The following is a 14,688-nucleotide window of genomic DNA, read 5'->3' as shown; positions in this document are numbered from 1 at the left end:
AGTGGTTGAGCCTCAGCCAATGAATGAGAATAACATACCATCATTGCCCAATCACCAGCCGTCGGACATCTCACTGTCCACAGAGGCTGAGAGCCCACATATGCACCGCAGCCCCCAGAACATCACGGATTCTTCCGCTCAGAAGCGAGAGTAGGTCGAGCCAAGACCCGTAGGGCAGGGCAAAAGTCACCCGGGAGCGGCCGTTCGCGTGTTTTAGACGTCTTGGGGCTCCTCATTATCATGGCACCGCTTCCGCTTTGGGTTTCCCGGGGGAGAGCGAAGTGACAGGCCTGCTGAGACCTTTCTGGTTGGCGGGAGGGTGTCTGCCTAGCTAGTTAGGAGGGAAGTGCAGGTGGTTCGACTGGCTCTTCCTCGGACTGAGATTTCCTCTCCTTTTTCTTTTTTTTTTTGTTTTGCGCATATCTTGCGGTTCAACTTCTTTCTATACTTCAAGTTGTTTCTCTCTCCGGGACGAACTTGCTGCCCCGTCCCGTCCTCTCGTCTGCTTACACCGCGAGCTCCAACCTAATGCTTTGACTCCCTCAGAGTGTGACCGATTCTACGGCCCCTATTTTGCCTACCTCCGTCCCTCGTTTGGCGCGAAATGCGGAGGATAATATCACCAGCCGCAGTCTTCCTGGCCGCCAAATTGCCAGGCATTGCGGCAGTTGATTACATTACTGATCATCCGTTGTTCAGTTCACTGGTGGGCCAAGCAGAACTTACCACTCCAACTCACAACTGTCTTGAACCCACAAAGGGACTGACTGCGCGCGCAACCATGGTCGGTTTAGGCTCCCTGCGCCCAATCTGCCGTTTCATACCATGTCCAAAGACAAACGCAAGATTCATGTCCTGAGGACGCGACGCAGCTGCAGTCATGCGTCTGCACTAAGAACGACAATTATGCATCGATAACGAGGATGGTCTCGTCCTCTATCAGTCGCTCCTGTGGTTCGGCTGCGACGGATGACCAAACATCGGCGGCAACGGTGAGTTAAAAGGAAGAGAATAGTCACACGAATAGAGGGACTAATGCCTTCTCCTAGGTTCTCAGCGCCTATTGTAATCCCGACAGCACATATACCTTCCCCCCTCTTCCTCCTATCTCGGAGTATATCACAGACAGACCAGAGTTTAATTATCTCGCGCCATGTGCGGGAACCGCTCTGAAGCAGGCAGTAGCGTAAGTTTGGCTTCACATATGCCTACTGCCCTCGTCTCTCTTGGAAACATCAGATCCTTTATGCTAACAATGCAACCAGATATTTTGTAAGCAACAACACCAAAACTTACACATGAACTTCAGCCTAGCTGACTGGTGGCCCCCAGAGCCGGGAGCATTGCGGAGCCGAGCCCGCGGAACTTGCGAGCTGTGTGTGCAAGAAGAACGACCTCTCCCATAGTATCACGCAGAAGGTCGCCTCGACAGCAAAGGTTTCCTGCAATAAGCATATGGATGATGTCACTTCTGCGCAGCAGATGTTCGCTGCATACTGCGCTATGGTTGATGGCACCACCAGTTTTCCCGAGCCGCCGCTTCCCCCAGGTGATGGTAAGGACTTGAGGATATGCCCTAGGGCGCTGAGACGGTTAAAAAGACTGACAAAACCTCCAGTGACTTATTGGATCACCGACTTGCCCCAGTACAGCTCCCTGGCTCCCTGTGCGCAATACGGTCTGCGCTGGGGGGCACTTCATGTTAGTTCCTCTAATCTGTCACACCCCGAGCTCTCCTAGAAGATGCTGACAACGGTTGAAGCAAACATACGAGTATTGTCCGTCGGGGCCTCAGTTCCTCGCATCATGCCTTTGTTTCAAGAGTGGCATGCCTTCAGAAGTTTTGAGTACTATTACCGCGTCGGTCAAGTACAGCTGCTCCTCGACCGCGCTAGAGGACGTCGCATCTGCCGTAGAGGTGAGTTGAGATTGCGCAGAGGCTTAGACCGCCGAAGAAGAAATGCTGAACGGTTCCATAGGTGTACGATTACTTCTGCAGCGCCGTCGAAGCAAAGGTGACACCTGATGTCAAAGTGTCTGTCGCCCAAGATAATCTGCCAACGTCTGGCAGCCGTAACTCGGGGCCCAAGCAGACTGGCGGTTCTGGTTCTAGTGGTTCCAACGACGAGGACAAGAGTGAAGATGGCGGACAGTCTAACAACAGTGGCGACAACTCATCTTCCAGCAAGGTCGGTATCGGCACGATTGTTGGCGCTTTCGCCGGTGTGCTCGTCGCCATTGCCGTTGGCATCTTCGCTTTTTGGTTCATCCGCAAGAAGCGCAAGGGCGCCGGAGCAAAGCAGCCACTCCTCGACAATAACCAGTCCTTCGACCCTGTGGGTGGGAAGTACGAGCTGCCGGCCGATTCCGTCCCCATCACGGCTCTCAAGCCACCCCCGAGCCCGACGCCCAGTCCCCTCAGCCCCAACGTTTCGTCGCGCATGGACAACAACGGGTCTCCTGTTTCTTCTCACCATCTCGGCGCGGGCATAACCCCCCCTCCTCCCCACTCTCCGTATGGAGTCGCTGAGCTGCAGGGCGAGACACCGGTGCCCTCGTCCTCACCACACCCCAGTGTTGCAGAGTTATATGGGCAGGGTAGCCCTCATCCTAACAGGCCTGAGTTAGATGGGGGGTACTACGCTCCGCAGATGTCGCCGGTACCTGCTTCGCTACATCCAGGGTATCAACCTGGTGCACCGCAGCAGGGTTGGCAGTCTGGTCCAATGCCGATGTACTACGAGATGAACGCTGGGAGGGATGGGGTCCGTCCGAGTTGATGAACGGTAGAGCGACTCTCGTTGAGTAAGGGTATTTTGGTCAAAGGGGCGGGGGGGGGGGGGGGATGGGGTTGAGGCAAGTTCAGCAGCGTGGGAGGTCCGGAGAGGGGCAGACCTACAATGATATTCATTGCATACCTCGTAGAGTTAACGTAAAAAAACACAACCGTATATGATTATAGCGCAATTGACATGATTTGACTCATGTGTCGCACGGATAACTCGGCTTTTCTGTCCGTTGTCCATAAAACCACGTCTGATATGTAACTACAGTTAGGACGGGCTTGCCGCATGCGCTTAACACCAGCAGCCATTGAACAAAGGCAACAATTACAAAAAGCCTCATTGTCCAAACCGTTAATCCGTAACTAACGGTGTAATTTACACTGTTGACGCGTGTAAAATTACGGCTACTATCAGCGAAGCGCACAGACCACACGTGTCAATGCTCCAAGCTGCAGGTTTGTCGCTGGCCACGCTGTGTAGGTTTGGACCCACTTGGAGCTTTCCCGGCTGCTGACTGGTGGCAGGGGCGCGTAGGACAACTCCTTTCCGCCCGGCGCCTGCTTTGGCTTGCTTGCATCCTGCCGAAAACAGTGACAGTGGTGAGGAAGGAGAAGGCTTCACTTCTCGACCCTAGACTTCATCTTTCCAACCTTTTTTTTTCTTCCAGAAATCTAAAGAAACTCAACACCAATCTACACGCGACCCCATTTCGCCCAGGCTAGGTCGCGTTGATTTCTCCATATCCCTGACTATTGCGCGTGAGATTTTCTTTCAGCGACACCCATTATTTTTTTTTCGATTTGAACGATCAACCCCGTTTCCTAATTTCCCATTCATGCGCTGAGCAACGTCGACGAAGGTAAACGCGTTCAAAATGGCGGCAGCCGAGGTCGACCTTGGCTACCTGTCAGCGCAGGCCAATATCTCGCAAGTCGACCTCGAAACGGTCGTATCAGCGCCGACCGCCGACCTCGTCAAGTCTGTGCTCGCAGCAGTCCTCTCAAAGATCCGCGAGCTCGAGCAGGACAAGTTTCATCTCAATGTCGAGCTGGAGGGCGCAATTCGGGGCGCCGAGTCCCGCTGCGAGCAGTTCAAGGCCACGTCGGACAAGGCGCTGAAAGAAGTGGAGGAGCTTCGCCAGAAATTGCAGAGCGAAGGTAGGCTCTTTCTCCTTAGCGATTGGTTTCTCGGTTGAGAGTACAGTTGTCTGACCTGTCGCCGTTATCAGAATCCGCCCGGCGAACACTCGAAAATGAACTTCAGACCCTCAAGTCCTCGGGTTCCGCATCGCTCTCGGAGATCGAGACCCTTCGGGCGCGTATTGCTTCTCTCGAAACTTCGAACCGCGAAACCTTGGCCATCGTAGACTCCAAGGCAAGCGCCAACGCTGCCCTTTCCGAGGAACTTCAGAAGCAGCATCAGAAAATTCTGAAGCTCAACCAGGAGATCAACAACCTTAACCAAGCCGTTCAGACTGCCCAAACCGCCGCGAACTCGGCCAAGTATCGGGAGGAGTCTTTGAAGCAGGAACTCGAACTCGCCAAAAAGAACAATGACTGGTACGATAACGAGTTGAAGACCAAGGCCGCTGAGAACCTGAAGATTCGCAAGGAGAAGGGTGCCCAGATTGCGCAGCTGCAGCGCGAGAAAGAGGATGCCCTCTCCACGATCCAGTCTCTGCAGAAGACCGAACAACAACTTCGAAAGAGGCTGCAAGAGGCTCAGTCCAAGGCGGAGGAGGCCCTTACAAAAGTGCAGCAACTCCAAGAGTCTGCTGCCCGTGCCGAAGAGAGTTTCCGCCAGGAGCTGGAATCATCAAAACGCCTTGTTGAGCTGAAGGACCAGCAGGCCCAGACTCACCGTAACCGCTTGAAGGAAGTCGAGCTCCGGTTGGAGAAGGTGAAGGACGATAGCGCTGAGGAGATAAGACGGGTCCGCCGCGAGCTTGAACAAGCCAAGGAGGACCTTTCGCAGAGCGAGCAGCAAGTCCAGGATCTTCAATCTGAGGTCGATCGCCTCAGGACTTTGGTCGAATCACACGATGGAGTTCCGGGCTCTGTTCCTCAGACACCGAGAGCTAATGGCTCTCTTCTGGCTCGCCCGTCGTCGCCCTTTGGTACACCGGCTTCTCTCCGTGGAAAGGCTACTCAGCGCGCTACGGAGACACTGGAGGAGCTTCTGAAGGTGAAGGCGCAGTTGGCCAGCGAACAGCGACGCAGCCAGAAGCTTCAGGAGGATCTTGATGACGCCGTCAGCATGCTGGAGGCCAAGCTGCCTGAAATCGATGAGCTCAACGCCGAGTCGGAGCGCTTGAGGAACGAGGTCATCCAAATGTCCGAGATCATGCAGCAGTCGTACGAAGAACGCGACGCTGCTGTCAAGGCTGCTCGCAAGGCCGAGGCTGCTGCTTCTCAGGCCCAAGCCGAGGTCAAGATCTTGCGGGCGCAGCTGCGTGATCTTAGCACACAGATCCATGTGCTCATCTTCAATGCTCATGCTAAGGAGAAGGGCATGGATCAGCTTACGGAGGAGGAGATCGCTCAGTTCGAGCGTCTCCAGCGCGGCGAGATTTCGGAGGGTGCCCTTGAGGATCTATCGGACACTCACCGTTTCATCACCGAGAGGTTCACCGTTTTCAAGGACATTTACGAGCTCCAGCAGAAGAACGAGGAGCTCCTGAAGCTCACCCGGGAGTTGGCGACCAAGATGGAGAACGAGGAGGCTCTGGCTGCCCAACGTCAGGCAGCCCAGGAGCATGAGGAGGTTCAGCAGCTCCGCGCTACGGTGGCTGCCCTCCAGGACGAGGTTCGTTCCATCACTATCCGGATGAAGAGTCATATGACGGAGCGCGATATGTTCCGTCGCATGCTTCAGCAACGGGCGACACCTGCAGAGATCCAGAAGGTTCTTGGCACCCAGGCCGATGGCGAGCAGCGCGAGGTTCTCCCTAGCGTCGAGCAGCCTCATGCCAACGAAGCCCAGCTTGCCGCGGCCCTCCGGGAGCTGCAGGCACAGTTCGATGCATACCGCAATGACCAGGTCACGGACAGGAACGCGATGCGCGAACAAATTGACAAGCTGTCCGGCGAAAAAGGCTCCCTCCAGAGCGAGGTGACGAAACTTTCCAGCCAGCTCACTCTGGCCACCGAACGCTACAACATGCTGGAGTCCAACTTCAAGGCCCTCCAGTCTGAAAACCAGGAGCTGCAGAAGAGGAACCAGTCTTTGTCCGAGGCTGCTGCTAAGCAGGATATTCGCACTCAGCAAGTGGCCGAGGATCTGGTTGAGGCTCGTGGCCTAGTTGAGAGCTTGCGGAGCGAGAACGCCAACCTCAAGGCAGAGAAGGCCTTGTGGAGGACTATCCAGGAACGCCTTACCCAGGATAACGAGAGTCTCGCCCAGGAGAAGACTCGCCTCAACGGCCTGCTGGCAAGCCAGCAGTCGCTGTTGAACGAGCGCGAACTGAGCGAAGCCGAAACGAAGCGCCGACTACAAGCCCAGATCGACTCTCTCGAGGCTGAGCTCTCGACGACCAAGCGCAAGCTATCGGAGGAGATCGAGGAGAGCAAGAAGGTGCAGCTCCGGAAGGAGTTCGACGCTCAGCAATTCCAGAAGCGTATCGACGAGCTTACGTCCATGATCAGTCAAGTTAAGGAGGAAAACATCCAGGTCAAGACCACCCGTGACCATCTGCAAGCCCGTGTTAGCGAGCTGGAGATCGAGGTGCGGAATGCCCAGGAACGTGCCGAGCGACTGCGTCCTCTGCCGACACCGCGGGCCCCTGCAGCTGCCGAGCAGCCCAGCGAAGAAGCTCAGGCGCGCATCGAAGAGTTGGAGGGCGAGGTCCAGGAGCTCAAGAACAACCTGGATCTTCTTACTGTCCAGCTCGAACATGCCAAGCAGCAGGCTGAGCAGTTCAAACAGCTCAGCAAGGACATGGAGGAGGAGCTTTCGAGCCTCAACGAGTCCCACGAGCAGTACCGTCAAGAAATGGACGCCGCCTTGGCGTCCAAGGCCAACACCATCAACGAATTGCAGCAGCGTGTTGAGGCCCTTACCGCCGAGCTCAGCAACACGAACAACGAACTTAACATGCTTCGGGATTCGCAGAGCGATGTCGCCCGGAAGTTCGAGGAGAAGGAGCGGATGCTCAATGCCGAGATCGCTCGTCTCAAGGACGAGGAGGAACGGTACAAGGAGGCCGCGCGCTTCCATCAACAGGATCTCCGCGCTCAGGCCGAGATCGCTACGAAGGCTCAGCAGGATTACGAACAGGAGCTCGTCAAGCATGCCGAAGCCGCCAAGTTACTGCAGCAGCTTCGTGCTGAGCACAACGAGCTCAAGACCCAGGCTGCCGCCTGGAGGGCCGAGGCCGATTCGGCCAAGATTTCGCTTGCCCAGAGCGAGCAGTCCTGGGAGGAGCGTAGGCAACGGCTCGAGCAAGAGATTGCCGAAATCAAGGCTCGTCGCGACGATATGGCAGCCCAAAACAAGCTGCTTCACCAGCAGCTCGACGCCGTGACTGCTCAGATCACAGCCTTGCAACAAAAGCGTACTCAGGGCGACGTGTCTGGTGAGGCCGCGGCGCCCGCGATTGCTGACATGGCGACCGAAGGCCTGCGCGAGCTCAACAGCTATCTGCGCCGCGAAAAGGAGATCCTGGAGGTGCAGTACGATATCAAGGTTCAGGAGGCCAAGAGGCTTCAGCAACAGCTCGAGTACACACAGTCGCAGTTGGATGAGACTCGCCTCAAACTCGAGCAGGAGCGTGCTTCGCAAGCCGACAGCACGAGGACTTCGCTCACGCACAAGGAGCTCATGGAGAAACTGAATGAGCTTAACCTCATCCGCGAGAGCAATGTCACTCTCCGGAACGAGAACCAGCGGGCCCAGGCCCTGCTTGAGCAGAAGGCCGCCAGGATCACGGAACTTGAGGCCAAGATCCAGCCTCTCGAGGCCCGCATTGCCGAGCTGGAGCTGGATAAGGGCTTCAAGGAGGAGGAGATTCGGCAGTTGCAGGAGGCTCGCGACGGCTTGCAGAAGCGGATTGAGACGATCCTCAGCAAGTATGGCCAGGCCGATCCTCAGGAGGTCGAACAGCTCAAGGCCATGATCGCGGCCTTGGAGGGCGAACGGGATGTGCTCAAGCAGTCCGAACAGGCCCTCCAGCAGAAGGTTAAGGAGGCAGAGAATGCCCTGGAGACAAAGACCAATGAGTGGAAGGCCACTAGGGAGAAGCTTGCGGAGGACTTCAAGGCCCGGTTTAGGAATATGAAGACCCAGCGCGACGAGGCCACGAATGAGAAGAACACTCTGCAAGCTACTCTCGATGGTGTTAAGGAACAACTGGCGGCTTTGGAGAAGGAGCTCGAGACGACCAAGCAACAGCTAGCGACTGCGACGGAGAAGAACACAAGTCTTCAGCAGCAGCTTGCTGCTTCATCGACTGAACAACCCGCGGCAGCACCAGTCTCTGCCGCGCCATCAGACCAGATCAACGAACTCACACAGCAGCTGCAGGCCGTCAAGCAGCAGCTCGAATCTGTATCTGCCCAGAAAGCGGCCGCAGAGGCCCAAGTCGAGCAGCTCAAGCAGGAGCTTGCTGCTGCTATTGCTGAACGAGACCGGGCCTTGGCTGCGACCAGCGGCGGCGATGTGGCCACGGCTGAGACTAGCGTGTCTGCTCAGCCATCTGCAGGCCTGTCGGATGAAGAGCGCAAGGCTCTTGAAGAGAAGATCGCTGCGGCCGAGGCCAAGGCTGCAGAGTTCGAGAAGAGGGCCAAGGAGCTTGAGGAGCAAGCTGACAACATCGTCAAGCAGCGCTCTGATAAGATGAAGACGGCGCTCAACAAGAAACTCCAGGAGTCTAAGGAGGCTATGGAGAAACAAATTCAGGAGGAGAAGGCCAAGCTGCAAGCTGAGTTTGACCTCAAGCTTCAGCAGGAGCTGGCCATCATCAAGGCTGAGCAGCAGACGGCAGGCCCTCAGAATGGTGTCCCTGCTACTCCTGTCAAGACCGAGGCCAATGCTGCTCCTGGAACTCCAGTGCCCGATATCACCAACATGACCGACGCCCAAATTCGGGAGGCTGTTGCCAAGAATCCGACTATCTCGGCCATTGTGAAGAGCAACGTGAAGCGGATGGTGGCTGCCGAGACGAAGAAGATCAAAGAGGAGATAGAGGCTGCTCTCAAGGCTGAATATGAGCAAAAGATCACCAATGCTAAGGAGCAGGCCACGGCCTTGACCGAGAAGAAGTCTGCTCTCCGGATCAACATGCTCGACAGGCAGCACAAGACGGCCCAGGCCAAGCTGGCAATTGTCGAGACGGCGGCCAAGGAAACACCGCAGAAGCCCGTCGTCGAGGTCTGGAATATCGCTAAGGACGCGAAACCTCCGGCTCCTGCCCAGGCCCCAGCCCCGGCCCCTGCCTCGGCAGCTCCATCGCCAGCTCCTACTCCTGCTCAGCCTGTTGCTCCGGCTACCGCAGCCCCTGCGGCTCCTGCTCAGGCTCCTTCAGGTACGTCTACAGTTCACCGTCCTATATCAAGAGTGGAACGTCATTACTAACAACAGTGTTATAGCAGCGCCGCCTAAGGAAGAGACTAAGCAAGAGGCAAAGACCACTACAGCTGCTCCTCCTAGTGCAATACCCAAGCCTGCAGTGAACCCCTTCACTGCTCCTTTGAACCCATTCGGTGCCCCAGCTCCTACAAGTAACATCCCCGCTCCTCCTCAGGCTGGGCAACAGCCGCAACAGACCCAGCCTCAGCAACCTCAACAACCACAGCAGCAACAGCAGCAGCAGAAAGGTCAACAACAACAACAACAACAACAACAACAACAACAAGGTCAACAGCAACAACAACAAGGCCAGCAACAAGCTGGTGGTCAGAATCAACCACAGAGGATGGGCATTCCTGTCCCAGCTGGTAGAGGCGGTCCTGGTGGTGCTCGTACCGCGCGCGGTCTCTATCAGGCCGGCCCGCGCGGTGCACGTGGCGGCCGTGGCGGCGGATTTGTTGGGGCTGGTCGGGGCGCTGGCGGCGCCGCGGGCGGATTGAACCCCAATGCTGGCGAGTTCACCCCTGGGGGTGCTACTGCTACTGCTGCTGCTGCTGCTGCTGCTGGAGGAGCTGGCGGCAGTGCTGGTGCCGGGAATGCGGGAAACAAGAGACAGAGAGATGGGGAAGGCGGACAGCCCCAGGGCGAGAGGGGCGGAAAGAGGGCTCGCGGCGGAGGAGGCGGTGGCGGTGGGAACCAGTAAAGTGAATTAAAATGATGGATGCGTGAATGTCGTTGGATGCATGGATGGTTGCTTGTTTTGGCTTGCTGCTCTGGAAGGGAGGAAACAATAATTTTGGAGTTACCCTGGGATATCATTGAGATTGATCCTTAATCATCACTCGGGGAGATGGGGATTCTTCTGGAAGGGAAAACATTGCGGCATGTGTGGCGGCGAAGACAAAATGAGCAACGCTGATACTACTACTACTACTACTACTACACATACGGGCAGTCTCTTGATTGAACTACCAGCTATGTCTGTTTCCTTTGTTCTGTACAATACAATGATGTGTGGAATTGCATATTATACATGCCTTGAGTTCTTGTTAATGTCTTGATGTCCTGGCGTAGCAGTACTTGATGTTATGATGGCGTTACGGTTCTCCTCCGGTGAGCCTTGATGAATGCCCGTAAGGTTTATGTGACTCGAGCAAGGTATGAGAAGGATCTACATACGTAGCTCGGTATTGAGCTTCTCGACCAAATCAACGGCCATTGGGTCTAAGGGCAACCATAATGGCACGCAGGAACTTGTGTTCTTCGCTGCTCAGCCACAGGTAGGATTTGGATGATCCTCATATGTCCTTCGAAATCCGTAGTTCACCCGCGTGTATGTGTACTGCAACTTTGACGACAAGCGAGCCCACACAGGACAACGTTGTTTGGGCAAACGACCGTCTTCCCCCCTCTCAACGTGTGTCCCTCGGTCAACACATGACGCTGCTATGCGGCGGTGATGTTTATCATGACATGTCTAATCTGTTATACTACCTACCTATATATCTTCCTACTATTCACCACAAAAGGGGTGTTGATCCATCCAATTCAGCCGCCGTTGCAGACCGCCTTCTTTCCTAAGAAACGCTACACAGCGCTTTGACAGTGTCTCAAAGAACCGAGCAGAGCAGTAGCTAGTGGCCCCCAAAAAAATTGGGGGTACATTCTTGAATAGAGCGAGGACACAGAAAAGTCGGCTTGATATTATGGCCAACTGGGCTGGACGATGGGTTACATCACGCGCCTCTATCTCCATCCACATGGCTGGAAGTGACAAAGCGATTTTGATTGTGATGCCTGATGTAGGTGCATCAAGGTTCACATTAGCATAACAACACAAAATCCTCTGATCGTCGAGTCAGCGGATGCTGCTGCTGCTGCTGCTGCTGCTGCTGCTTGATTCTTTCTGATGATCATCTTCCCCGCTCTGCTCTCTCTCACTCGTTCTACTACCAATCTATGTTGACAACCTGAAATGGGTTTGCGGTCCGAATTGGCAATCAAACCGAACAAAGCCGTCCCTGCCATCACAACAAGCCTGGAGTCACACAAGCCTGCCAGCCGCACTTGGCACACCAGACACTTGGCCAGTTTTGTCACAGGGACATAAAAAAGAACATGCACGCCATCGGGGCTCATCCGGCTAACGATCCCAAAAGCGGAAAGCGGTGGGCGCTTGTTTCACGGGGGGGCTCTAATTGGGTTCTGACTGTGGATGCCATGTTCCGGTACGCCGGGTCGTTCTTCTGACTCCGTAACGGGCACCAGCCTGGAATGTTCATAAGCGTAGGCAACCCAAAGATCTGGATACTTCACTGTTTAAAGTCATCGAACAACTGTAGCTAAGCCGTATCAAAGCTGGTTTGACTTTGTCAGCAACAATAAACTGAGCCTGGCATGTGGCTTGACAGGCCTTAGGAAATGAGGGATGAGAACGCATGATAAAGAGCTACTAGACTCTGGGTATCCGGGGCGCTCTGTCCTTCAACACGTTCTAACAGCGGTATTTCGTATGTCCAAACGGGCCAAACCAGCCGAGGAGGATGATAACTTGGTGAAACGCCGTGGCTTTGCCAAAGTTGAGGACATCCAAAATGAACACGGCCCCAAGCAGGGCAGATACGTTGTGTAACCCAGGTGCCCAGATGCCATATCCGGGCTGGACTACTGGCTCAGCCAGTTGGAGAGAGCCTTAAGAAAGGTAACTTCGGAATCAAAAGGCCAGATAATCCAGAATGAAACATTCATCAATAGGTACCTAATCCATTAGCCCGACATTTCGGTGTCCATGCCAGGCAGAAAGCAGCACCGTAGTATTGGAATAGCATCCTCGACGCTTTGCTTGCCTGGACTGGAACTTTGCGAGCTTTCGTGATTGGCGGTGACAGCATGATATGCAGAGCACGACGAAACAGAGAATAATCAGCCGCCCAACTGTGTATATTGGTGTCTCTGGGACAGGAAGTCGTTCAGTCTGCGGAAAAGGCACAAGGTTACAGTGCCTTCCCCAAATTCTCACTGAATGGGGGTAGGTTGTAGCAAGTTGTCGCTTAGAAAAGAAGAGCCTTGCTCCCAGAAATACCAGCAAGAAAGGCGGTTAAAAGCTGAAAACTTGAATCCTTCGGCGGCTATAGATATAGCATAGCATTTACATCTCTAAACCTTGATGCCTTTCTAACTGATGTGATATTTTGGATAACATGGATGCTGCCGTCGTCATGATATCCGTGTCACCCAGCGCCGGTTCTTGTCCATGGGAGACAAACAGCTCGGGCTTTGGCAAACCGCAACTGCTTGAGCTGCATCACCAGGGTCCCGGATTTGTGGCAGTTCTTGGCAGCAGACCGCACCCAGTCTTGGCCTGGCCCAGGCTAGGCCAAGGCAAGGGACCCCCTGTCCTACCCCACCGTGTCCCACGGTGCCCCACCCCGCCGGAATCCGCCCATTTTTGCTGCGTCTTGAGGAAGTCGCAGCAAAAACTGGCGGGCCTTGGCATTTGAACCCAAGTTTGGATGCGGCCTGCACAATGCGCTGCGCTGCAACACCGCGCTAATGTATGTACATCCTCGCTGCTCCGTCTTGATACCTGACTTTGCCGGCTTCGCCTAAGGACTGTAGGTAGGTGCTCTGGCTCTGTCGCTTCACCAAACGCCAGGCTTTGCCCGACTGACCCGGCGGGTGGCCGTGATTTGGCCCCCGCCAACCGCCGTGAGAAGCTCGCACCCTTTGCACTTCCATGGACACCGAGGCTGCGCTCAGTTTCCTCCCACTCTTACCTACTATTCTACCGGCACTTTTTCGTTTCTCCCAAGATCTACCAATGGGGATCAATGCTTTCGGTTGTTTATGCTAAGTTCCGGGTATCTTCCTGTGAACTGTCATGAGTAGTACCTGGATCACCAGTTGCCATCTGTGGTTTCTCCAACGTAGCCGACGTAGCCGACGTTCATGTTGCAGAACGACTTTCTCCCACTCGTAAAGATACGGTGCCCTTCTGCTTCTTTATGAAGCGGCAGAATGTTGATACAGTAAACACCATCGGCACGGCAAAAGATACCCACCATGAGCGCCAAAGGCTGTCCTATCTTATTCCATAGCTACGCAAAAGCGTGTCCCTAGATATTGAACCCATTAAGCCTACAAATTAGTGCCACGATCTGCACGCACTTCCCTCACGTTTCTTGTACAGACGCGGCAGGGAGCAGACACCCTCCTCCATATCAAGTCGCACCACATCCACATAGGCGCCAGTCTTTCCCATTTTTTGCCTGTCATTACCATTATTAGACGCGCGCTGCCTTGGCCACATTCCTATCTATCTCCCTTTCTGCCAATCGGTTGCCAAATTATTCGGGGGAAACCAACCCTTTCTTGATTTGCAAGACCTCCGGAGTGGTGGGAGCGGCAGCTGGCCCTCTCTCAAACCTCGATCGTGGTGGCGGTTACACACCTTGGTCGCCGGTGATACAAATTACATCATGGTAGCATTATTGGTTACTGCTGCCTGGAGTTTGGTATAGTACTTGTGATATCTGGAGCCGGTCGGCTGCGGCTGTCTTTACCAAAAGAGATCTCGTGGATTCTTCCAGTTGTCGACCGCCTCAAGCCAGATGAGTTGTGACAGCTTGAAATATGGTCGTTCAGGTCGGTAATTCTTGAAACCGACTTGCTCTCAATGCTCCTGGACCGCGGCAGTGTTGTTGCCCAGTCTGATATCTTAACCTGACTGCTTTGTCAGGTATTGAAAATTAAAGCCTCAAAAGGCTACGCCTGTTGTCCTGGCTGATATTCAGTCAATAATACACCACTTACCTAGCTTCCCAAGAGGCCTACAACATTGTAATCGAGGCTGTTCGTCATATGCAGAATGTCAATGCCTGTGGTGGTAAGATGACAAAGAAGCATTTTTTGATGCTTCGCGGCATGAGAAGCGCAGCGGGCACTCAGCCCTACGAGGGTTGCTTTGGTACACTGCACCGATTTGTCCAAACAATTCTTTCCAGAAAATGACTACGTCGTAGGACTGGATGTTTATAAAATTCGTTGTGTTACGCCTAGTTCATCTATGACGTCTGGCATTCTGAGAGCGCAATCTCTATGAGGTGTATCATATAGATAGAGCTTCGCGTTTGAGTATGGGCTATGTACCTGATACATCGATCTATCGTTTCTGATAATTTGGGTGGGGAGTGGAGAAATGATCGGCTTTTGGGCTGCAGGGGCAGCTCACACAATCCTAGAGAAAGGGGGAACATGTTAACATGTCCAAATGATCCATATCGATTTGCACAGCATTATTCTCTTTGCAGATCGAGAACATTACTTGCGATTAGTTAGT

General features: G+C 54.3%; 2 protein-coding genes across 2 annotated transcripts; both read left to right on the top strand.

Annotated features, from left to right (window-relative positions):
- Positions 1–923: 923 nt before the first annotated feature.
- Positions 924–2,780, top strand: CTHT_0041080 (uncharacterized protein; the record flags this gene model as incomplete). The annotated part of the gene is made up of 7 exons (XM_006694451.1): positions 924–992; positions 1,050–1,186; positions 1,266–1,272; positions 1,333–1,555; positions 1,619–1,701; positions 1,763–1,918; positions 1,980–2,780. The coding sequence occupies 7 exons, from the start codon at positions 924–926 to the stop codon at positions 2,778–2,780; spliced, it is 1,476 nt and encodes a 491-aa protein (XP_006694514.1).
- Positions 2,781–3,660: 880 nt separating this feature from the next.
- CTHT_0041070 (uncharacterized protein) lies at positions 3,661–10,053 on the top strand (the record flags this gene model as incomplete). The annotated part of the gene is made up of 3 exons (XM_006694450.1): positions 3,661–3,943; positions 4,015–9,306; positions 9,371–10,053. The coding sequence occupies 3 exons, from the start codon at positions 3,661–3,663 to the stop codon at positions 10,051–10,053; spliced, it is 6,258 nt and encodes a 2,085-aa protein (XP_006694513.1).
- Positions 10,054–14,688: the final 4,635 nt, after the last annotated feature.

Source organism: Thermochaetoides thermophila, assembly GCF_000221225.1.
Source record: "Thermochaetoides thermophila DSM 1495 unplaced genomic scaffold scf7180000011818, whole genome shotgun sequence".
Classification (NCBI taxonomy): Eukaryota; Fungi; Ascomycota; class Sordariomycetes; order Sordariales; family Chaetomiaceae; genus Thermochaetoides; species Thermochaetoides thermophila.
The sequence above is the reverse complement of the archived record's forward strand: the minus strand, read 5'-3'. Positions and strand labels throughout refer to the sequence as shown.